Source organism: Sarcophilus harrisii, chromosome X (genome assembly GCF_902635505.1).
Source record: "Sarcophilus harrisii chromosome X, mSarHar1.11, whole genome shotgun sequence".
In the NCBI taxonomy this organism is placed as follows: Eukaryota; Metazoa; Chordata; class Mammalia; order Dasyuromorphia; family Dasyuridae; genus Sarcophilus; species Sarcophilus harrisii.
Window position 1 is genome coordinate 39,575,552 of NC_045432.1, and position 25,144 is coordinate 39,600,695.

Here is a 25,144-nt window from a genome sequence, read left to right on the forward strand (position 1 = left end):
CATGGCCGACAGTAAGTTTTCTGTAACTTCTAAGGCTAGAGAGCTGCTGGAAAATCGAGAGGTTCAGTGAATTGCGAGGAGATCCACAGCCATGGAGAGGTAGAGATGGCACTTCAACTATATTGCCTCTCTCTGAGGATGCGCTGAAAGGATTACTGCACCCAGAAGGACGATGGCCTGGATGAGCCCTCAGGTCACTTCTAAGCTGTGCTAAGGCTTGAATTTACTATATTTACTTTTACAGGCCTAAATTGACATATTAAGATTCACTGGGTATCCAAGCCCCTTAATAGCTCCAATAAAGAAGCCTTCTTGAAAGACTAAATGATAATAGTCAACCTATTTTTATTTGAGTATTGGCAGCCCATTAAAAAACTCATTACAACACTGTTGTTATGGCCCAGGTACTGAGGACAAAGGGCTCCCTTTCTTCCTCAGAAGGCAAGGGGCAGGGTTCTTATTCTTTTTGTGTGTCAGAGACCCCCCTTTGGCTGTCCACCTATACTGGGGAAGTCAATGGACCCCTGTTCAAAATCAGATTAAAATCAGAAAATGCCAAATTTCAGAGCTTAGTGACAACTGTTATTTTTTCTCCCTAAGTTCATGAATCCCTTGAAATCTATCCATGGATTCTGCTTTGAAAGTCTATCAGCAACTAATGAGCCCTGGATAGTCTGACCTCGTATAGCCATGCCATCTATAAAGATGCATCTATGTTTCACAGCTTTTTATGCCCCACCAAAGTACTGCCATCATTTGACTACAAACTTCAAACACAACCTTTGCGACACCCCTTACCTTGTTTTTCCTAATTTGGGGGTCTTCAAAACACCAATCATGGGGTACATTTTTAACAGCATTTTGCTCGACCATGAATGATCGCACAGTTAGGATCTGGCGTGTTTGCTTTTAAAATGCAATTGCTGTTTTTCTCATGACTGAGGAGGTGTTCGAGCAGAAGGTGACTGCTCCTCAGCCTTCTGGGAATGACCTCTGACAGTTCTGTATAATGTATACCCAAAGAGATTAGAGGACCACAAGGTACAAGTTGAAAGTTGGGCTAAGAAGCTGCTCAGAGTATACACCTGGGTAATAAAGGTGGGAGAGCATATAGAGGAAGTAACCCCCTTTTAAAAAATAGCACCATGGGTATTCCAACAAGCACCACGGACTTGTGTTTTAGTAAGAACAGACACCCAAAGGAAATCATCTATAGGTGATGGAGCCTCACCCAGGAAATGATGGGCCACAAGGGTCTCAATCTTCTTCACCGTGCGCACACTAAACAAGAAAGACCTCAAACACTTTCCAAAAACCAAGCAAATCCATTTTCTATTACCCTTAGTTTTGTTTATTACAAAGCATCTTCTCTTTTCAGATTTCAATTTTCTTAACTAGACACATTCAAAGATGTGTTACTTAAAGAGGATTCTCCAAAGGCTCATTTTCACTATAATACTTTCACATTTTGCATTTTAATATTTAACAAATGTATTCAGTTTATTGATAGAAAAGGAATCAAGATATTCCCACAAAACCCTAATGTCCTGAATGAATTGAAGCAATCACCTCACAATCATTTTTCTGTCCTTATTAATAATGTAGAAGCCAGGTGGGGTAGAAAGAGCACCGATAGAGCCAGAGTCCCAGCTTCTATTCCTACCTCTGCCACTCATTTCCCATAAGACCTCTGGCAAATAAACTCTCTGGACCTCAGTTCCCTTGTCTGTGATATCTCAGAGTTGCTGTAGGAACCAAATGCAACAACGTACATAAAAGTGTTCAACTTCAAGGATCAATGAGTCTGTCCTGCACTGATGAAGATCATCACCTAGCCACAACATGGCACATTTTCTTTGGAAGCTGCTGTGGCTGAAAAGATGATTACTCTGTGACAAACCTGGTCATCACAGCCTCTCTCCAAGCTTAGCTGGACTGATCCTTGGAAAGACAGATGCAAAGTCCACTGCAAGGCCCACATCCAAAGCCTCCCTAGCTTGGTATTCCCCGCCAAAGCATGTGCTTCATAGGCACAGTCTTTGAGCACCTAGGCTTCCCTCAACACTAGCTAGGACTGAGGCACCAAAGGACAACTTTTGGGAAAGTTATATTGGATCCAATACAAATGTAAGCTATTATCGTCATTAAAACACAAACAGAGAAATTACAAGTGAAAGAGACAAATGATTTAGCTCTATAGAAATCAGCCTTTGTGTTACCTGTATTGTTTCCTCTAGTTGTGGTCAAAGAATTAATCACTACATCCTCCTCAAAGGCTACCTTGGGACCTGGAGCAAATGTGGCAGCATCTCTTGAGTTTGGAGGACGACTATTTGAAGGAGTGTTGCTGGGATTCAATTTGGAAGATTTGGCATGAACTCCACGTTCGACAATTTCTTCAAAAGTCCATGCGTTAGATTTTCCATTCAGGTTTGATGTGTGCTCAGTTTCCTCAACAGCCACAATTTCTGAGTTTGGAGTAACCGTGTCTTTGGCAGAAAGGCTGGAGAAAGATGTTTTAATTAAATGTCTCATCTAGTCAAATACCAATATTTTATTGGGGAAGAAAAGACCTTTGCCCTCTGACTGTACCCCTAATGTGACAATCTAAAAATATGAATGTGTGGTCCCATCACAGATGGGCTTCAACTTACAAACAGGACAAACAATGCAATGGATTAATCCCATAAATAGTATAAAGTGGAAGACTAATTTCCAGGCCAACACCCAAAAGTTCATTTAACCCATAATGAAATGGAGGCCTTTCTAACATCGTTTCTATATGGAAAAGCATCCAGAATTTATTTAGGGATGCTAGAAAGAGATCTCTCCCTTGCCAAAGTCCTAGAGAGAACTTATATGAGAATTCTAGGGGCTGAGACAGGAAAAATCTAGCTTGTCACAGGAATGGGGATAGAGGAAGAGGGTACAAGGGTTGGAGCTGGGCCTGGGGAGCTTCTAGCAACTTCCAGGTATTGCTCCATAGGAAAAGAAATAGGCAGAGTGTTCCATTGTGTGTGTGTGGCAATCCCTCAGTAACTGGTTACAATCAAAGTTGTAACAGGGGTAGGGGGGAGAATTCTGGAGCTGGGAAAGCAAGGGCTATGAAAGACTATCCATTCCTAATTTTCACAGCATAAGTGGCCATTCACTCAGTTTGGTGAGGGAATCAGTAGCCTAATGCCTATTTTAATCTGTCTAGAGTAACAAGTATATAATGATATTATACACCAAGCTGCCATTAAATATTCTGAAATTAGAGCAAACTATCCACAAATAGGGAAAAAATGTTTTACAATCAGCGTGTACACTGTAAAGATGACTTGATCAGCTGTGCTAGGGCCTGGGGAGCTAAAGCAGAGGGAGCATTTCCTTCTAAGGAGAGCAAGAAGCAAAGGGAAGTTGTGCTTTCCCTGTTTCTGAAAGGCAGGAAAAGCAGCAAAGACTCTATCCCAAATAGAAGCTTCCACGGAAATATATTTGAGCAAAAAACTGCTAAAAACAGAGCTTTCAGAACTATTTCTTAAAGAACTGAAAAATGTTGCTATGAACTCTAAACCATTCCCACTGTCTCTGTCAGCAGAAAGTTTTGCAGGAACTCCCTGATAGCCATTACTTACTTTACCACAGTCAAGTCCTCTTATCATTAAAAACAAAACAAAACAAAACTCAAATAAGTGAATTAATAATTTCATGAAAAACATCTCATCCTACCTCTCCCCAAAAGCTCTATTTTCTAAAGGTGACTAACCTATGATCTGTTCCCAGAGTCATATGCAAATAATCCGTATTTCCTGGCTCTGTGGCCATCTCATCACCATTGGTGACGAGTCCTTCGCTCTCATTGCTGGCTGCGATTTCAGCTTGTTTTGTGTAAGTCAGGTTCTGAGCATGAAGCCCTCCTGCGATCTTGACATCATCAGGTGAATTCATTTCAGTGATGGCTGAGAAGAAAAAAGATGAACATCCCATTTGAGTTTCCAGATCACCTATAATAAGATACTAGGCAGATGGTAGTGTTTTATTAGATGAGAGGTAAAATGAGGAAGCTGGAGCTGTGCTTAGGAGCAACCAATACTACCCCCCAGGGTAGGCCTCTCATCAAATACTGATGGACCCTCTTTAGCTATGTGGCAGTACACGGGACAGAAGACAGTTATTAAGAGCTGCCCTCAAGAACCGAATATGACAGGGACCAATTATGATCACTGCCTTTCTGATCCCACAAAAGACACCTGTGATGGACCTGTCCATTTTCTCCCTTCTGTACAGAATGTGGAAAAAGCCTGAACATGACTACATTTCTTTACATCAAGGGCTCTTAACATGGAATCCACAGACACCCAAGACATCTGTAGATTAAGGGAATTAACAAACTTTATGGGCAAAATGTGCATCTTTTCATTAACCTCTAAATAAAATCAGGGATCCTTTTAGTTAAATTTTTTTTTAAAAATGTCGTTCTGAAAAGGGTTTCCCTACGTGGCTAAAGTGGTCCAGGCCACAGAAGGCAAAGAACCCTGGCTTTTTTCTTGAGATCTCAGAGCCTGAATACGTGCATGGTGAAGAATGAAAAGGAGCTAGTCTTTACTTAACAACCCCCTCCCGTCCTCTGGGTAGGCCGTACTTAATTTGTCAAACCTTACACAGACACAGTCATGAAAAGCTTTATCTGGTAAAATCCTACCAATGGTCTCTAACCTATTAAATTACTTCAAACTCAGTAATGTCCAATTTCCTCTTCTGTAAAATGGGGGGTAATAAATACCTCCACTTTTAATTACCCTACAGGACTTTTGCAATCCTTGAAGAACTTTGCAAACAGAGGTTATGATTATTACTATGATTACAATGATTCCCCAGCATTCTAAATGATTATTACAAGCGCTAAACAGGTAAATGGAGGGATACCCAGTGGGTCCACTGTTTCCAAACTTCTTTCGTCTGCTTCATCAGCATCATCCTCGTCAATGGCCTCATTCTTGGACTTCTCTTCACTCTGTAACCAAGTAACACAAGACTGGGCTCAGGAACTTCTTGCTATCAAATCATCTCTGTTACTTCAGAGTTCACCTTTCTAAGGTAATTGGGTATTTTCTTCATTTAGATTAAAAGCTAATCGCCTATGACTTGAAGGAGGATGGATGTGGCCCACTTAACGAGTCCCAAGAGAGCAGCAGCCAGGGTTTTAGTGACTGGACTACAGGGGTAGTTTCAGTCTGCCAGAATTTTAGGCTCAGTCGCAAGCAGAGGGAATAACCCGATGAAGGTATGTATTTAGCCAGGTGGCTTTTCCATGGCAAGAGGGTAGATGCTTTTGTCCTAATGAAAAACATCTGGTCCTCAAAGTTTCTCTGGGAAGTAGTGCTCTTGTACCTGCAATACACAGGTATTGCTTTTCAGAAATAAGCCAGCAGAATTTGTCTTGCTTTTCATGTTGATTGACCATTTTTATGAATTAGAAATGAGGAAAAAGCCAACGCATACAAAACTTCACTACACCACAAAAAGAGACTTGTAGTTAGAAGAGCAGACAGTTCTGCAAGCTCCATCATTTCCCCATGTGGCAGCCTTATCATCACAACTCCATTCACTAAGAGTGTCACCATGGTGCAGTGGAAAGAAATGCCACAGAATCAAGAGATCAAGATGTGACTCTCAGGCAAGTCACTTCTCTGAGCCTCATCTATAAAAAGGGGAAGATGAGAACAGAGGATTTAGAGCTCAATTTCAATCCAGATCATCTGACTTCAAAGCCAGTGCCCTTTCTACACCACGATACCTTAGAGACATGTTCTCACTGTTAATTCACTGATATATAAGGACATTACAAGTGCAGAATTTAACCAACCTATTTTAAGGGAGCACCTTGTGGCGTAATGGATGATCCAAGAGGCAGGAAAACCTGAATTCAAGTTCCCTCTTAGACAAATCCTGGCCATATGACCGTCCTCTACATCAGAGGTTCACCAGGCAGACAGAAGAAGATTAAAATATAATTGGAAAATAAAGAAAAATACAAATTGTGGGTTTCTAAGTTAATACATGGTCCACAGGATTGATACCATTCAGTTCAGTTGCCCCTCTTCCATTTAAGTCTGACTCCATTGCTCGATGGGGCCAACCTACATTAGTAGAAAGAATCCTGGGTAGCCAGGGACTCTCTGAGAGTCCAGTGAAATCAGAAATCTAATCCCTAACCTAACCCCCCAAGGATAGGTTAAGAACTTCATTCATCTTACTACAAAGTAGTAAGATTTTAATAAAGGCTTTAAATCGTCAAGTTTGCAATGAGAATTGACATTTAGCAGGCTGAAACTGATGAAAAGATATTTTGATTTCACTTGCTTTCCTGGATGGCTAGAAAGCCCCTTCCTCCTTCAATGCTCTGTCTTTCCAAATAAAAATTGTCCTGATCCAAAACTGGGTTAGGCACAAAGATGATCAAAAAGAGAAGTCAAGTAAAGCGGAGAAAGACTCCATTGCTGTTGAGGTTTTTAATGTCTCCTTTGGGAAGAAAAACTGATGACTAAAGAATAGGACCAAATTAGTCAACCTCACTCTATTTCGAAGACTGAAATGAGCCTGATTATAATTAAACAGGCCATCTTACAAAGCACTTTCCCTCTACAGGTATAGTAGAAGAGCCATTGTTCCCTATTTTCCAAGTGGGGAAACTGAAGCTCAGAGAGGTGAAAGAACTTGCCCTCAATCACATGGAAAGAATTGTGGAAGCTAGGAATCAAAAGACTAGAGCCATTTTTAAGTCTCCAGTCAATATGCGCTTATTCAATGCTTCCTATGTGCCAGTTTATTTCCCAAGCAGTGGGGATACAAAGAAAGGCAAAAGCAGGGTCCCTGAACTCCAGGAGCTCACATTCTGATGGGAAAAACAATATATGAACAAGTGTTCATACAAGAGAAAGAAGATCAATGAAAGACCATCACTTGGAACAAGGGAAACTGCAAAAGTTCCTCAGAAGATGGGATGCAAGTTGAGCTCTGAAGGAAGCCAGAGGTAAAGGAGGGAGAGCTTTCTGGGCCTGAATATGGTCTGGAAAAACATCGTTAGGAGATGTTTTGTTTCTAAAAAGCAGCAAAAAGGCTGGTGTCATTGGAATGTAAAGTACATAAAAGGGGGGGGGGGGAACTGGAAAGTAGAAAGGGCCCAGTGGAAGATTTGGGAGTCTCAACTGGAATCTATCAAGCAAAGGAAAAAACAGACATGTGTTTTGGGGATATCACTGGCACGTCAAGGGAGGATGGACTGGAATGGGGAGGGACACGAAACAGGCAGTCCTGCCAGCAATAGTCCACGACCCAAAGAAAGGCCCCAGGCCTAGGATTAACCCCAGCAAAGTGCAAACCCCTTCTAGCTTGGCTCTCCAGGAACATCAAGTGAGGACCCCTGGGGTGAGACTGAGGTTGACTGGAGCCTCAGCTTGAATCACAGAGACTTTCACCTCCCAGAGAACATGAAGACTCGGGATCTGAGTCTTCAACCTCAGCTGATTAGGAATGCCAGGCCCTACTGTGCCATGCCAGGTCAGAGGGAAAAAATAAAGTGAAGGCAGAAGATTAGAAGTATGTACACTAATATGCTCATTAAAAAATAATGATGATGATGATCAGGCAAAGAAAAAAGAAGCTAACCATAGAAAATTATTACGGGAATATAGAAGATGGGGATTCATCCTCAGAGAAGGACAATGATGTAAAAAAAAGTCTCTTCTATCTCAAAGAGTAATGTTAAATGGCTCCCTGCCCAGAAAGAATTTATAGAAGATTTTTAAAAAGCACTTTAAAAATGAAATGCGAGACACTGAGGAAAAACTAAAAACATCTAAGAAAAACAAGATTATGAATAAAATAATTAACTAGAAGACACAGTTTCTTAAAGAAAAAAATAATTCTTGGAAAATTGGAATTGGGCAAAGGGAAGCCAGTGAAGTTATGACAACAAGAAATATCAAAAACAAAATATAAAGAATGAAAAAATGGAACAATGTGAAACATCTTATAAGAAAAACAACAGATAGGGAGAACCGATCGAGAAGAGAATATATAAGAAAAATTGGACTACCTGAAAGCTGTGACCAAAAAAAACACCTTGCCACATTCATGCAAGAAAACTGTCCTGGAGTGATACAAATAAGGAGAAAGTAAAAGAAAAAAATCCCCCAATTATCATGTCAATGACATCCTTTGTGGAAAACACATAGGAATATTATTGCTAAATTTCAAAACCCCCAGATTAAAGAGAAAATTTTTCAAGAAACATGAAAAAAATTCAAATATATTGGAGTTACAACTAGAATTGTAGAGGACTGATCAGCAGTCACAATAAACCGTAAGACTACAGGTCCTGGAATCATATCTACCAACAATCAAAAGTATTAAGCCTGCGGCCAAAAATGCCATATCCAGCAAAATTATCTATAATCTCGAATGATAAAAACCTTGCAGATTTTCAGGACTTTCTTTCAACCAATCCCGAACCAATAGAAAATTTAACATATAAGAGCCAACATCCAAGATCACTTTCAAAGAACTCAACATGGACAAACTATGTTAATTACATGGAAATCTATACTATATGCTTAAGTTTGACATCAACAATTGAGTAGCCCAAACGAAAGAGTGGAACAGAGTTAAAATAAAAATGGTAATTATGTTATACAAATGAGATACAGAAGAATAGACACAGAAGCCTTAAAGGGGGAAGGAGGGCTCAGCTCTGAAAACTTATTCATATCAGGAATAGGTTTAATAGACAACATTACATATATACTGTGCAGGGTATAGCATCCTCCAAAATTTATAAAGAGATAAGGGTAGAGGGATGGGCAGAGGGGGAAGCAAAGGGTAAGGAAAGAAAACCAGAGAGGGATCCATGGATGGGGGGGCCAGATTGAATAACAGGAAGGCAAGTTAAGGAGCACAAATAAAGTAGAAGATTTAGCAGGGATTGGAAAGGGAGGTGTGTGTGTGTGTGTGTGTGTGTGTGTGTCTCTCAAGGTGGGTATGTGTGTGTATGTATAACTATGTATATATACATAAATATATTCTGGCTTAACTATAGCCTGCCTGAACTAGTAGGAAGGATGAAATGGGGAAAGAAGATAAAGTTCTGTTGTAAGCAGAGAACAAAAGAACAACCTACAAGGAAGTAAAGAAAAGATGGACTCTCATGAATATAATTTCTTCTACTATTATATATCCTCTCTTGAACTGGTAATTTAATGTTACATATTTTGAATCCTCCCTGATGTGCTGAGCACATGACAATTTTATGTTCTGTTTTGTTCTCCTTTTTTCATTATGTTTTTTAAAGTAAAATTTTAAAAAGTTTAAAAAATCAAGGAAAAAAAAAGGTGAAAACCTCGAGTACATTTTCAAACTGCTATCCTTAAGCAATACTGGTACAGTTTCCATATGGTAAGACAGTTAAAATTCTAGGGCTGGGATTCTTAATTGAAGAGCAATGACTTATTTTTTAAATATTCTGATAATTATTTCAATATCATTGGTTTCTTTTGCAATCTAATGTTTTGAACTTTTATGCATTTGTAAACATGATTCTGAGAAGGGGCCTATCAATAGTCATTACCAGGTGAATTGCCAAAGGGATCTGGGACCCGGGACCCAAAAAAGGTTCAGATAATGTGCTTGAGAGTCCTTGTGGGTTTCTTTTCCCCAAAGTTCTCCTCATTTCATTTCAGTTTAATGCAAAAACTTTTAGTGAGCACATATTATGTGCTAGGCATTGGAAATATAAAGACAAAATTAAGACGTTCCATGATCATAAACAGCTTCTATCCTACTGGGAAGAAGCAATATGCACACAGACACGAAAATGTCAAATCCATAATGATTCTGGGGGAGGGAAGCAGCGTCACCAATCACTTGTGGAACCTGGAAAATGTTCTTCAAGGAGGTAGGAGGTATGTGGGCATAAGCAGCACAAATATAGGAGGCAGAGGTCAATGATGAAACATAGCAAGTAGGTCAAGTTGACCTAAATATCTGGAGCATGTGAATGTGTAATCTGAGTCAGCTGATTGAGGGATAAGAAGATAAATGTAAACAGGAACAGGCTTACCTGCTCTGAATTCTGTTCCACCTTTCTGGTTCTCTTCATAATTTCTTCAATTCTCTGTTAGTAGAAAAAAAGTATAAGTATACATCTCTGAAACAAAACTATAAAACAGCGATAAAAAATAAATTGATGGAACTGAAACAGGAGGTTGTTAAACTGATCATCTTTGGCAAGCTGTTTCATCATCCTGTTCTGTCAAATTGATACAAATGACCTAAGAAGCTGGGCCCCTAATTGCCTTTCTTACTGTTCTAATTATACAGCACTCTGAATGCCAATCACTTTGTTTCTCATTTTAATTTAGCAAATCCAATGATAATTTTCACACATAATTTTGCAGAACAGAAAGATCATTATTTAGCATAAGTAAAGATTATTGCCAATAAATAACTGATGTTTTTGAAATAATCTCAAATTATCTTGCCAAAATTAACATGCATATTAACAATAGTAGCTAATATTAATGATAGTAGCTAAGGGTGAATCAAAAGTTTTAGTGTGGTTTTAAGCTTCGATAGTTTTGATCTGCACTAAACCTTCTGGACACCCATGAGAGTGCTTTCAAATTTGCAAAACGTCTCACCTACATTATCTCATTGGATTGATTTTTTACAACCACTATATAAGGTGGGTACTATTACTATCCCTATTTTAGAGACAAGATAGCAGAAGATGAAAGAGGTTAAATGACTTGTTTGGGTCACATAGTTTATAAATGTCTGAGGCAAGGTTCAAATTCATATCTTTCCGAGTCTAAATCTGGCACCTGACTCTTTAAATTTGGAGCATGCTCTCTCGTGTCATGTATTACTGAAAGAAACTTTGTTAACAAAGGGGAACTCGCGAAGAAAATCAAGAAATGCATTTTAGTACTTGGATCCTCTCAGCATGACACAAGCTTCCTTGCCCTCCAAGGGGAGGCTGACTGGGGCCCCCTATTTTCTTAGTCTGTGTAAGGCACTCACTCACCCACCTCAGGACATGAAGACCAAAGGAGAGGCCATGGTTCAGGAAACAGCTTTCCTCATCCTCAGGTGACTAGGCCTTGTAAATCCTTGGAATGCTGGGTCCAACACCTAGCCTGCCCATAAAAAGCCCACAACTAAGCCAATACCATTACCTTCTCCTCAGCTATTATCAAAACTGCCTTTGGGTCAAAGTGCTCAGTTTCCTCAATTCTTTCCAGGACCAAGGCCCTTTTATAAAAAAGAAACTATTTTCAGAGGATCCTATTAGTGGAGATACCACTATAATGATTGTACCTCACCAACTGCACAGGCAATTACCAATATTCCACCAAAAACAGAGGAGGAAGAAGGGAAGAGAGAGCATCTTCTTCATAGTGCCATCAAAGGCCCTTGTCAAGAAGGTGGGGAAGAATGAGGACACAATGCTTGCCTGTTGGTCTCGGCAATGATTGTTTCACCAAAGCATTTAGCCTCATCACTTGACTGACCTTTTTTCTCTCCAGACGCTCTTGGACACTCTGTTCCATGATCCTTTCCCGTTCTCGCCGCTGCCTCTCGGCTTCCTCCTGGGCCTTTGCCTCAGCTTCCTCCTTCTATAGTAAGTAGGAAAACGACATCAAAGGCACACCATTCAGTTTTAGAGAAATCTGATGACAACAGAAGAGGAGCTCTGGCATCTGATCACTCAACAATTTTGGTGATTAGAAGATTACTGTACAAGAACATGACATTCAAAGAAATAACGCTACAGAGTAGAGTTGTTCATTGTTCCATGGAACAATGTAGATCCAAGCTATGCAATATGGCAGCTGTAAGCCAAGTGACACTGGGGTTAGTCAGCACTGCTAGAATAAAAGTCCAAAGTCATACTGTGAATCATCAAACTTGTACTTTGGGTGAGAAGTCAAATGATACGTGTGGATGTTGGTTATTATAACAAAATGACATTGACTGGTGGGCAGTGTGCTTGTGTACCACATACAGATCACTAATTCTATAAAACAATAGAGTATAATAAAATATGACTAACACTGAAATTATACTACTGAATAGAATTTCTCTATTCATCTTTCTCTGAGATTCCAGATGGAACCTCAGGGCACTTGGGTCTAGGGTACTAAACCTCGATTATCACAGCATTGTAAGTGTGAAAGAGTGATAGCAAAGTTTAAGTTACTAGAACTCTACATGAATCAACAAGTTTTATCAAGTTACTGTAAAGCTGGAAAATCTTATTACACCAACATGGCAGTTTTTGAAAATATGAGTTCTTTACTAATATGCAAAATCAGAGCCAAAATTTCTAACTCTTCCAGAAGTTTATAAAAGGTTCTCAATGTGAATGTCATTTCCACAATATAGATAATTCTATTTGGCAAGGCTTAAGACCAAGAAGAAGTATGAAGTGGATTGTTGGAAACAAAAATCTCTAAGAGCCCAGTGCCACAAAGAATTGGGATGATCCGTTATATTCATTCCTATGTGTTTACACTCTGCTCCATTCCAGCCAAATTAGATTACTCTCTGTTCCCTAAATACAGCCTATAATTCCTTGTCTTTGTGTCTTTGCTAAGTGCAGATGAGAAGGACTCGGCTGTTTTCAACAATGAGGTGATTCAAGGCAATTTCAACAGAATTGTGATGGAGAGAGTCATCTGTATCCAGACAGAGAACTATGGAGACTATATATGGATCAAAGCATAGTATTTTCACCTTTTTTGTTGTTGTTTGTTTACTTTTTTTCCTCATTTTTCCTCTGTCCATCTGCTTTTTCTTGGAAAGCATGACAAATATGGAAATATGTTTAAAAGGATTACACATTTAACCTACATCAGATTGCTGCCTTAGAGATGGGAGAAGGAAGGGAGGGAGAAAAAAATTGCAACACAAGGTTTTGCAAAGGTGAATGCTGAAAATTATCTTCATATGTATTTGGAAAAATAAAAAACTATTAAAAAAAGATTATGAGCTCAAGAAAAGAAGCTACTTCTTTCCTTTTTTCTTTCAACAATTACTTCTTTATAACATACATCTTCACAAGCACTGAATTTCATGGGTGGGCCTAAGACAGTAATTATTACAACTAAAGAATAATTGGAAAAAACAGCTGATTTCAGTTTTTTCTTTTAGTCTGGCAAATACAATCTTTGTGAAAACTTCCAAATAGTACTTAATTTTTAAGGCTCCTGGGTAACGAACGTATAAAATAATTTAAGCTTACACTTCATTGAACATACAAGGGGAAAGAGTACTAGGTAAGATGCACTACAAAAAGGAGACAGGAAGCTTATCAGTAAGCACACCTGACACAGTAAGTTATTTCCTAAGTCACCTGCTGTTGGAGTTCAGTCAGACGCTCCTGCTCCTGTTCCTGTTCCTCTTCTATCTTCTTCTGCTGCTGTTCTTCCAGGGACCTCATTTCCTCAAGTCGCATTTTTGCGTCATCTATGATGGCTTTCTTTTCAATATCCTCTTTTGCTTTCCTAGTTATAAAAGCAAAACATTTACAGATTCGCTAATCTTTAAATGGCTTTTGTTGGTATTATCTTTTCCTAAAATATGGTTCCAGAAGTGTTTTTTTTTTTTAAAAACACAGGCAAAAGACTCATTTCAGAATTACTCTATACACAAGGCCTCACAAGGAAAATGTCTTTATTCACAGACCAGGGATTACATTTGTACTACCTAAAAGGGTAGTTGGAAGAAGTACAGAAGAATATATGTGAAAAGCTAATCAAATCTAAGTTATTATTCCCATACGTTCCCAATAGATAAAATTTTGCCTGTACCTATTTGTTACAAAGGAGAGAGTTCTACTGTGGAATGAGAAGAGTTAATGAAGGACTGAGAATTTTTTCTTAATGACTCCACATTGTCCCCATTTTTTTTCTTCAGAAAAATGGATTTTGCAGAGAAGATCAATTCTTATACAAATATTTAATAATAAATGACAGTGCTATGTTGTTGTTCAGTCTCTTCAATCACATCTGACTCATTGTGACCCCACATTTGGGGTTTTCCTCACAAGGACAGTACAGTGATTGACCATTTCCTTCTCTAGCTCATTTTACAGATGAGGAAACTAAGGCAAATACAGATTATATGATTCGCCTACGATCATACAGCTATTAAATGTCAAGGCTGGATTTAGACTCAAATTCTAACTCCAGGATCAGTGCTCAAATTACTGAGTCAGTAGCTGCCCTGACACAGTACATTAAAAACATGAAGTATCTCATTTGATCCCATAATAACCCTGATAATATAGGTGCTATAGTCATTATTCCTATCATACACAAAAAGCAACTATGGCTCAGAAAATTTAAATGACTTGCGTATGGTCACAAGCTAACAAGTGTCAAGAGACTGGATCTGAATCTGATCTTCCTCTATTAATCTATTCTTCCTCTCAAATTTTATTGTCCACTAATTTAAATTATAGTCTTATGCAATGTTACACATATTCTCATCTCTGCCTTTGTTCATGAAGATGCCCTCCCCTTCAGCCTTCTTACCTAGGCTTCCAAATGTAGCACAAATCCCTCCTCTTTTCAGAAGGTATTTCTCTCTATAGTTCCAACAATCATACTACACCAATTTAACACAATCATACTCTCCTGTATAGCTGAGTAATTGTTTCTTGTAAATCTTATCCACTCAACAAAATCATCCTTCCTGAGGACAGAGACTGTCTCATATGTTGTAATCTTGCTAGCAAATTAGCAAGAAAACTAATGCAATTTTAGGCTACCTTAAGTAAGTTCTAGTGTCTAGGACTAGAGATCTAACAGTTCTGAATTCTGATCCAGAAGAACCACTATCTGGAATGTCAAGTTCAGCTTGGGATGCCATATTTTAGCAAGGACATTGACTCAAGGAGTCTTTCAAATTGTGAAAAGGGAGAGATACACAATAACAACTGGTTGTCTCTGAAATACGACTTGTGTATAGAGCTGTACATGAAATATAAGTACTGGTACAATATAAATATAAAATATAATTTATCATTTAAATGATCAAAATAATACTTGTTTCCCATCAAGGTTGATTCATACTTTCTACAACTTCAACATCATAAGCCTAAGGAAATGAAAATAAAAAGGTAACCCTGGAAGGATAAAACATGTAGGTCCTAAAATCAGAGAGGGGAAGCTAGGTGACACTATTGGGGATAGAGTGTCAGGCCTGGAATCAAGAAAACTCACCTTCCCGAGTTCAAATTTGGCCTCAGGCACAGACTAGCTGTGGGACCCTAGGCAAATCCCTTAACCCTTTTTGCCTCAGTTTCTTATCTGTAAGATGATCTGAAGAAGGAAATGGCAAACCACTCCAGTACCTCTGTAAGAAAACTCCAAATGGGGTCAAGAAGAATGGGACATGACTGAAGAAGACTCAACAACAACAAACAGAAAAATTCCAGAAACCTCAAAGCTAGAGAATTAACTTCAAATGATCAGGACATTTATATCTAGCCTTAGAAAACTACGAGGCTTATGAACCAATATAATAAAATGACAACTCTACTTCAGTTAATTTACTTATCCAGGGCCATGCCAAACACCAGAGATTATTTTACAAAGCTAGAAAAAATAAAATTCATCTGGAAGAACAAAAGGTCAAGAATATCAAGACAATGAATAGAAAAAAGTGAAGGAAGATGGTCTAGTTGCAACACATCTCAAACTCTATTATAAAGCGGTAATCATCAAAACTATCTGGTACTGGCTACAAGAAAGAATGGTGGATCCATGGAATACAGTAGGTACACAAAACACAGTAATAAATAACTATAGTAATCTGGTATTTAATAAACCCAAAGACTCTAGCTTTGGGGGCAAAGCAAAATCACATTATGTAACAAAAACTGCTGGGAAAACTGGAAAACAGTAAGGCAGAAACTAGGTATAGGCTAACATCTTAAACCATATACCAAGATAAGGTCAAAATGGATAAGATTTAGACATGAAGAGTGATACCATAAGCCAATTAGAAGAGCAAAGAATAATTTAGCTGTCAGATCTATGGATAAAGAAAAAATTTATGACCAAACAAGAGATAGTATTATGAGATATAAAATGGATAGTACTGATTTCATTAAATTAAAAAGATTCTGCACAAACAAAACCAATAAGAGCAAGATTAGAAAGGAAAGGCATAAATCTGGGAAACAACTTGTTAAACCAAGTATCTCTGATACTTTTCTTAAACATATAGAGAACTCAATCAAATTTATAAGAATACATGTCATTTCCCAATTAATAAATGATCAAAGGATACAAACAGGCAGTTGTCATATGAAGAAATCAAAGTTAGCTATGGCCATAAGGAAAAAAAAATACTCAATCACTGTTACAGAGATGCAAATTAAAACAACTCTGAGGTATCACTTCACTTCACATCTTACAGGTTGGCTAATAAAAATAAAAGGAAAATGATAAATGTTGGAGAAGATATGGGAAAATCGGGACACCAATGCACTGTTTGTTGACAAAATTGTAGACTCATTCAACCATTCTAGAAAGCAATTTGGAACCATGCCCAAAGGGCAATCAAACTGTGCATATATACCACTACTAAGCCTGCATCCCAAAAGGATCATAAACAAAGGGACAAAGACATACATATACAAAAGTATTTGTAGCAGTTCTCTTTGTTGTGGCAAAAAATTTGGGAAATTGAGGTAATGTCAATCAATTGGGAAATGGCTGAACAAGTTGTGGTATATGAATGTAATGGAATACTACTGTGCTGTAATAAAAAGAAGCAGGCAGACATCAGAAAACTCTGGAATGATTTTACATAATATGATACAATCAGGAGAACATAGTACACTGTGACAGCAACACTATGTGATGACCAACTATGAGAGACTTGGTTCTTCTCAACAATACAATGATCTAAGAGATTCCAAAAGATTCATCATAGAAAATGCTATTCACATCCAGAGAAAGAAATGGTCCACTCTGCATACAGATCGAAGTATACTACTTACACTTTTTGGAGAGGTTTTTTCCTTTTGCAAAATGCAGTTTTTTGTAAACTGTTTCTTTATTCACACCATGGAAATATTTTACGTGATTGCACACATATAACCTATATCAAATTGCCTGCCATCTTGGGGGAAGTTAGGAAATTTGTTAAATCATAATTTTATATAAAAATGAATGTTAAAAATTGTCTTTATATGTAATTGGAAAAAACAAAATACTATTAAAAAAAAAACCAAGAGGTCTAACTATAAAAGTTAAGGAAATAAAATACTTCAATTAATACTAAAAAAAAAGTGCTTATGTAAGATACAGCAGGTCAGTTCACGATGCCTTTAGTTCTGACTTGCTACATAGTGGAGTGGGTACAGTAATAGAGACACACAAGACCTGCATTTCAGAATTGGCTCTGATTAGACATGTGACCATCTACACTGGAGCAGGGAATTCTCTGTGCCAATTTAAAAAATCCTTCAATCTATGTCCCCTCAAATAACTGAAAAGACCATGTTCCCTACAGAAAATATTTCTAAGGGCTCAACACCTTTAGAGATGCTTCTTGGGTTGACGTGAGTACTCACATTGAGGTACCTAGGGCTGGCTCTATTGGAACTTGAGACAGGAAGGCCCACAACAATCACTTTACTTAAGCTTGCAAATATGCTGTATTAGTGTTATTTATTGTGTTGCATGGTGATCCTATTGGTGTGTTGGATCCCCTTCCCTTGTCCCATGAAGAACTACAGGAAAAATAAAATTCACTGCTTCACAGTCAACCTTTTGGTGGCAAGTCCCTCTGAAATTAGCTAAGCTAGTCCTTTACCACCCCTCCTGGGTCATGACCTTGTCATGGTAGAGGACTTACGTACCTGGAGAGCGAAGTTAATGGGCCTCAGGAAAGTATCGCTAATAGTGAGCCTAATGAAGAGAATGGAATTCTAGCTAAGCTATTTCAAATCCTCAAAGAGAATGCCATTAAAATGCTGCACTCAACAGGCCAGCCAATCTGGAAAACTCAACAGTGGCCACTGGATTGGAAAACATCAATTTATATCCCAATTCTAAAGGATAATGTCAAAGAATGCTCAAATTGTACTCATTTCACATACCAGTAAAGTTATGCTTAGGATTCTGAAAGTTAGGCTTCAGCAATCTATGAACTGAGAATTATCGGAAGAGTGGGCTAATTTTTGAAGAAGTAGAGAAACTAGAGACAAAATTATTAACGTTCGTTGGATTATGAAGAAAGCAAGGGAGTTCCAGAAATACATCTACTTCTGTTTCGTTGACTACATTCAAGTCTTTGATTAAATAGATCACAACAAAAGTGACAAGTCCTCAAAGAGATGGGAGTACTAGGTCATCGTACTTGTCTTCCGAGGAACCCACATGCGGGCTAAGAGGCAACAGTTAGAACTAAACATGGAATAACTGATTGAAATTAAGGTTGCTGAGAAAAATAACACAGATTTGCAGATGATAATGACTCTGATGAAAGTGAAGAATTATGAAACCTCTTGAACAAGGTGAGAAAGGAGAAAGTAAAAGCTGACTTGAAGCTCAACACCAAAAAAAAAACAAAAACAAAAACCACAAAAAACAAACCCCAGTATCTTGACAACTGGTCCCATCACTTCCTGACAGAGGGAGAAGAAATAGAAAGTAGCGTTAGATTTTATATTCTTGAATTCCAAGATCACTGTAGGTGGTGAAGGCAGTTATGAAATTAGAAGATATTTGCTCCTTGGAAAGAAAGCTATGTCAAATTTGGGCAGCATACTAAAAAGGAGAGATCACCTTGCCAACAAAGGTTCGTATAGTCAAAGCTAGGTGGTTTTTCTGGTAGCAATGTATGGCTGTGAGAGTAGGAATATAAGGAGAGTTGTGCACCACAGAATTGACTCTTTTGAATTGTGGTGCCAGAGAAGACTTTTAAGGGACCCTTGGACAACAAGGAGATCAAATCAGTTATAACTTTAAAGAAATTAATTCAGGCTATTCACTGGAAGGTCAAATACTGAAGCAGAAGCTTAAAGACTTTGGCCATATAATCAGAAGACAGGAGTCATTGGAAAAGACCCTGATGTTGGAAAAGATGGAAGGCAAATGAAAAAGGAGATGACAGAGGATGAGATGAATAGATAGTGTCATGGAAGCAATGAACATAAACTTGGACAGACTTTGGGAGATAACAGAGGACAGAAGGGCCTATCATGGTATGGTTCATGGGGTCATGAAAAATCAGATACAACTGATAGCCAAGTCTCTAACTGAGACACACAAAGAATCTATCTCTGGGCCTATGCTCAAGCTTTTAAGAACCCAGAAGGCACTTTTGAACAACAGTGAGTTATCAGAGGGAGACTTCAGTGAAAGTTCAATACTGAGTAATTTTGGTTAATAATAAATGATAATATAGTTAGTATTTAACTTCTATTCAACTAAAGCTTTCTTTCCATTGAAAAAATCTCCTCTCAGTGCCCTGAAAAAGATGAAAGAGCAATTTTTAAAAGAGTGCTAAAATTAGAAGCCTAGAAAGCTGAAGGTAAGCGTTCAATACAATTCTATCTTGGAGTTAGGTGACAAGAGGGCTAGTGAGTACAAAACAAAAAGGATCCCTAAACTTAGGACAAGTTATCTTAGATGCCAGGATATCTAAGTAAAGAAATGATGGATCAAGTAAGTTGGTGAGAGGAACTGTTTCTGGTGAGAGGTGGTGCTTCCTGTGGGAGGAGTTGAAGCCAATTTACTAATGAGATTCACATATCTCCTAGTATTCAAGAGGAAGAAGACGACTTCAACATAAAATAACCTATTATCTTGGAAAAAACTATAATGTGACACATGAATCCTAGTGAACTGAAGGATGGTCATAAGGTAATAGCAAGTTACATTACAAGCTCAAAGAGAAGGGAGACGTCTCTAGTGGAACCTAAAAAGGAAGAGCTGGAAAATACCAATGTCAGTGGGAAAGTCAGGATCACTAGACTGCAATATTATGATTTGTGTAGAAGACAGAACCTCTTAAGATGAAGAAAAGCAGTTTGGCGACCAGAGCTTTAAAGTCATTCAGCAATCTTTGTTCTGATTCTACCTTCACCAAGCAACCTGCTAATAATACATTAGACAGTGTCTCACACTGAGAAGGGGGTGCCCAGACCAGGTAATGAACAAATGGCATTTGTATTCCAGGACAAAGAAGTCTTGTGTTAGTTGAGTCACCACATGCCCCTTTTCCCAGGATAAAGAGACTGCTCAGATTCCACTGAAAGACCAGAGGCTGGACAAGTGGTGATAACATTAAGGCAGAACATCCATGAGGCCCTGCTTGACCAGGCAAGGCTTTCCTATCAATTTGTACTCATTTAGATAACATTCAACACATACAACTATATGCATGAGATTGAGACAATAATCATGGCTACTAGGGATGTCACTCCCTAGTCCTGTCCCAGGACAGCTGAAAGATCCTTTAATTGTTTTTAAATGTCAGTGTACCCTTTGTGAAAATATTTGTGTGGACGGGAAAAGTATTCTATGCGTATTTAGGTGGCTATAGGGGGTTTCTTCTCTTGCCTTCTCATGTGACTTTTAAATGACTTATTGAAAATTTTGATTACTCTTTAAATTTTTTTTGAGGGGATGAGATTTTAAGGTTGATACCTCTACCAGTATTCAAAACAAAAGTCGGTAAGATCTACAGTGTAAGAGAATGATTGTTTGATTCTTACCTTTCTTCTTTTTGAGATCTTTCCCATTCTTCACGATTCTTTAGCTCCCGAGCATGGCGTTTCCCTGTCAAAATTTGAGCAGTTTTTTCAGCATTATTTTGAATAAAAGTTTACATGATTCAATTGGATTACTACGAAGTACAACCCAAATTAAGAGACCATATACAAAAGGAAGCCTTAAAGAACTTAAAAATACATGCAAGAAAGGAGGACTCATAATTCATGGTATCTGTTCTTGAAACAAAACAAAATCCAAATCCCAGTGTCAATTTTTAATAACTTGTTCCAAAATATAATCCGTCTCTAATAAAAACAGCCGTTTTGAGATAACTCTACAAGGAAGCTCAAAGTGAAAAGGAAAAAACGCTTGAAGAAGGCAGAACAATATGCTAGAGCAGAGAAGGATTAGATTTCGTGCAAGAAAATCTGGTTTTGAAGTTTGGCTCTGGCACTTAGTACCTGTCTGACATGGCTAACTAAGTCATTTCTCTTTTTTGGCCACTTGTTTTCTCATCTGTAAAATGATGGGGTTGGCTTCTAAATCCTGGCCAGCTCGAAATGTTAAGAGATGGACGATGGCTAGAGTATAGGCAGCATGCTGTGGAAATGGCCAAAACTACAACATGGCAATGGGACTGTCAGCTGCACTGAGAAAAATCTGATGTCTAGAAGAAGAGAGGTCATGGTCCCAGTCAAAGCATCTGGAGAACATTATGTTCAAATATTCTAAGGAGGACATTGACAAGCTGGGACCATGACTGAGATAATGAGAGAGCTAAACACCATGCCCTAAGAAGGAACTAAAGAAGGTTTAGCTTCTTATCTAGAAAAAGAAAAGACTTACATGATCACTGTCTTCACACATTTCAGGTAAAACAGGGATGATGCTTGTTTTGCCTGGCTCCAGAGAAAGAACTTGGCCACAATGATGCAGATTTTGGCTCAAACTTCCTAATAATGAAAAGCTGTCCCAAAGTGGAACTGGCTGCCCCATTAATGAAGTTGTTCAGGTAGAAGCTACATAGTCACTAGTGGGCATGTATGAACAGGATTTCTATTCAGGTTGGGGCCAAACGGTTTCAGGTCCCTTGCAACTAGGAAATTTGGGGATTCTAAAGATAAAGCAATTAAAAAGACCTAAGATAGCAATCCTCTTGTGTCCAGCAGGCTTCATTAATCTTTTTGGATCCTAGGTTAACGTTTTCTTCTCAGAGCAACAGAACTAATCAAACTTCAGGGAATTCTACACAATAGGTACCAGTCACACTCAGACTTGCTGTTAAGTGATGACTGCCTCAGGATCCCAAAAGATGACCAAAGCCAGCCACAGTGCAAGTTAATCAGCCACTTTCATACTGTGTGCTGTAGCTGCTCCCTGAGGTTATTTCCCAGAATTGGTAACATTTGTTTTTTCTAAGAAGTGTCAGGCCCAAAGTTAAAAACAACAGAAGGTTTATAACAATACTGCATTCACTGATGTAGGTGACAAATCACAAAGCTTTGTGCTCTGTTCTACCTCTGATACTATACAAAAAGTCCAAAATAATCAGATAGGTACTTCTATTAACTGCTCCTAATTCTGCCTTCTAAAGACAGAGCAAGCCTAATCTGCCTTCTACTTGACAGACCTTCAAACATGCAAAGACATTGGTAATATTAAATTCATCATACCCATGGTGTCCTACACAGAGAAGGCAATAAATGCCTCTTCATGATGATGATGATGATAACACTGGAAGACCTGTGTCAGGAGACCTGTGTTCAAATCCCAGGGGAAACATTTACAAGCTGTGTGACCATGGTAAATTCACTTAACTTTTCAGCCTCAGTTTCCTCATCTGTAAAAATGGGAATAATTAAAACCTGCATTATTTAGTTTACAGGACCTATTGTTAGGGGAGTATTTTGCAAACTTCCAAGTGCTATAAAAAATGCGAGTTATCTTTTCTGAGTAAAAAGGATCCAAAGTGCAATAGAGGTTGATGATAATTACATACTGCATTTGACTTACTATTTCCAAGCTTATGAAGTGACAATATTTTGCTAAGTTACATGCTTGAAATGACCAAATTAAGTTGTGGAGTACAGATGATGAACCACACCTCCAATCTCTTGGTAAAGAGGTAAAGAATTGTAAGAGCAGAATGGTGATATGGTGACAGACACTCATCTTTTTTTAGCTGATTTTAACCTATTTGTTTTGTTATATGGGGGGGTTAATTAAGGAGTTAAGAGAGTATATAAAGAAATCAATGGCATAAGCTATGTTTAGAGTATTAACATTTCCCCTCCTTATCTTTAAAAGATAGATATTTCCTTTAATCAAATTCAACCAGGATTCTTTTTTTTTCTTATGATATGTCAGGACATAGAAATCTACTGACATTGTAAGTCATAAGGAAAATGTAAAATGGAAGAAATTCTGATTTAATTGAAAGGAAGAAAATTGAAATCTGCTGTCAAGGTCAATTAAATAGAAAATGTGGCAAAATGTCAGATAAAAAAAAAAAAACAACAGAAAATGCAGGCAGTCAGTGTAATCTGACAAAGTTTCAAAGATGCTGGAAGGCCAATTTCAACAAAAATTCACATCTTCATCCAAACAAAAAAAGCATTCTACCCGAAAAGTGTTCTGTAGGTTTTGTAGTTCACTCATTTCTAAATTAAATAGCACACTGCATCTTTAATCACATATTTTTCTCTTTCTGCAGAGTTTTTTTCTTTTTCTTGCCACAAAGAAAGAAGCAGTGGTTCATGTGGGCAAATGCTTCTATTGCAGCTGTGACTGCCCACAGAAAATTCTGAGTGTTGGCAGCTGGCAGCCAGGAACATGATCATCCCTGTAGTTGAAACTCTGAAGGCTTAATCCTAGAATTTATAATTGGAAAGGGCCTTTGAAATCACCTAAGTAAGCACCCTCATTTCATGGAGAAGGAAACTGAGGTCTAGAGAGAAGTGACTTGCTTAACGCCAGATTACCTCATTATCTAGGCAGCGATAGGACTAGAACCCAGGTGTCCTGTCTCCTAAGTGAAACTCTTTACATTATACTCTGCTGCTTCCCTGATAATACCTACAACACTAAGGATCCAACTAATACCTTGCAACATCCACCATCTAAAAAATTACCAAATGGCTATTTGCCACCAAAAGAATATAATTCTCTTTTGTTACAGAGTCTCTTTTGGGATTATACCTAGAGAAAGTAGGTTATTATTGAGAGGTAAGGAAAAAAAGCACAATAGAAGGTAATCTCTTCGATCCCAAGCATGAGAGCAAGAAAAATGGTCTGTCCTTTAATGTAATAAAGCAAAGAAACTAGTTTTTTTGGAGGGAAAGGTTTTCTTATGGTCAGATTTAAGAGGGGAGTTCTAAGCATCATACCTTGGAGAGGCAAAGGCACATTCTCACACTTGTCACCCCAATGAAGAAAGATCATATTCTCTTCCATGAAAAAAGTTACAAAAGAATCTGGAAGCCACCAGAACTCGATACCTTAATTTCTCAGATGAGAAATCAAAGGCAAAAAAAGGCTCAGATCTTTGGTCAGGGGCCTGATGCAGCAAAATTTCCCCTAAGGTATAATTTTTAAACTGGATTTTGTGAACTTTTAAAAAATTATGTTGATAACTATATTTCAACATATTTGGCTCCCTTCATTTAGCCTCTCAGCCTCAGCTTCTTCCTCAATAGAATGGGGATAATTACTTCAAAGTGTTGTTATGAAGATTGAATGAGATAACTATGTAAAATGTTTTTTGAATCTTAAAGAACTATACAAAATGCTATTATTTGTAATCTGATGTATTTTATTTTATGCATTTAAAAACATGATTTTGAGAAGGGGTCTATAGGCTTCACCAGACTGACCAGGAGGTACAAAACAATACCATCATCAGGACAAAAAGAATTTTGAGAAAGCAGAGATATAACCAATCAAAATACCAATAAGATAGCTGAATAATGGAATAAGATAAAACAATAACAAAATGTCTATGGAACAAAAGTCAAATATATCAAGGGAAATTATGAAGACTTGAAAAAAGAAAAAGAAAAAGGGGGGATTTGTATTTCCCTATCTCAAATTGTACTCTAAAGAACCAATTATCAAAACTATCTAAACACCCCCAAAGGATCTAAAACACACAACAGACGAGCAAGTTAACTCTGACCCATAACCAATGGCATATGCAGATTAGTTTTTGACACATCAACTGTTTTGCTCCAAAATCCTCAGGGGCTCCCTAATATTTCCATGATAAAAAAGGAAAAGAAAACTCTTCAGCCACCATTTCAATTTATTCCCAATCTGGCTCCAACCTACCTTTCCAGACTTCTTTTTCATTAGTTCCCTTCCAA

The 25,144-nt window shown here is 38.0% G+C and overlaps 1 protein-coding gene across 12 annotated transcripts in view; it reads right to left on the reverse strand.

The window, feature by feature from the left end:
• The window catches only part of MAP7D3 (MAP7 domain containing 3), a 78,638-nt gene that overhangs the window by 1,561 nt on the left and 51,933 nt on the right, over positions 1-25,144 (reverse strand). For all 12 annotated transcript variants that reach the window (XM_031944829.1, XM_031944834.1, XM_031944833.1 and 9 more), the window contains 7 exons: positions 20,786-20,849; positions 13,400-13,550; positions 11,556-11,660; positions 10,103-10,156; positions 4,912-4,999; positions 3,752-3,944; positions 2,220-2,503 (listed from right to left, as the gene is read on the reverse strand). In XM_031944829.1, coding sequence (XP_031800689.1) covers positions 2,220-2,503; positions 3,752-3,944; positions 4,912-4,999; positions 10,103-10,156; positions 11,556-11,660; positions 13,400-13,550; positions 20,786-20,849 — 939 coding nt within the window. The remainder of the gene's footprint in view (positions 1-2,219; positions 2,504-3,751; positions 3,945-4,911; positions 5,000-10,102; positions 10,157-11,555; positions 11,661-13,399; positions 13,551-20,785; positions 20,850-25,144) is intronic.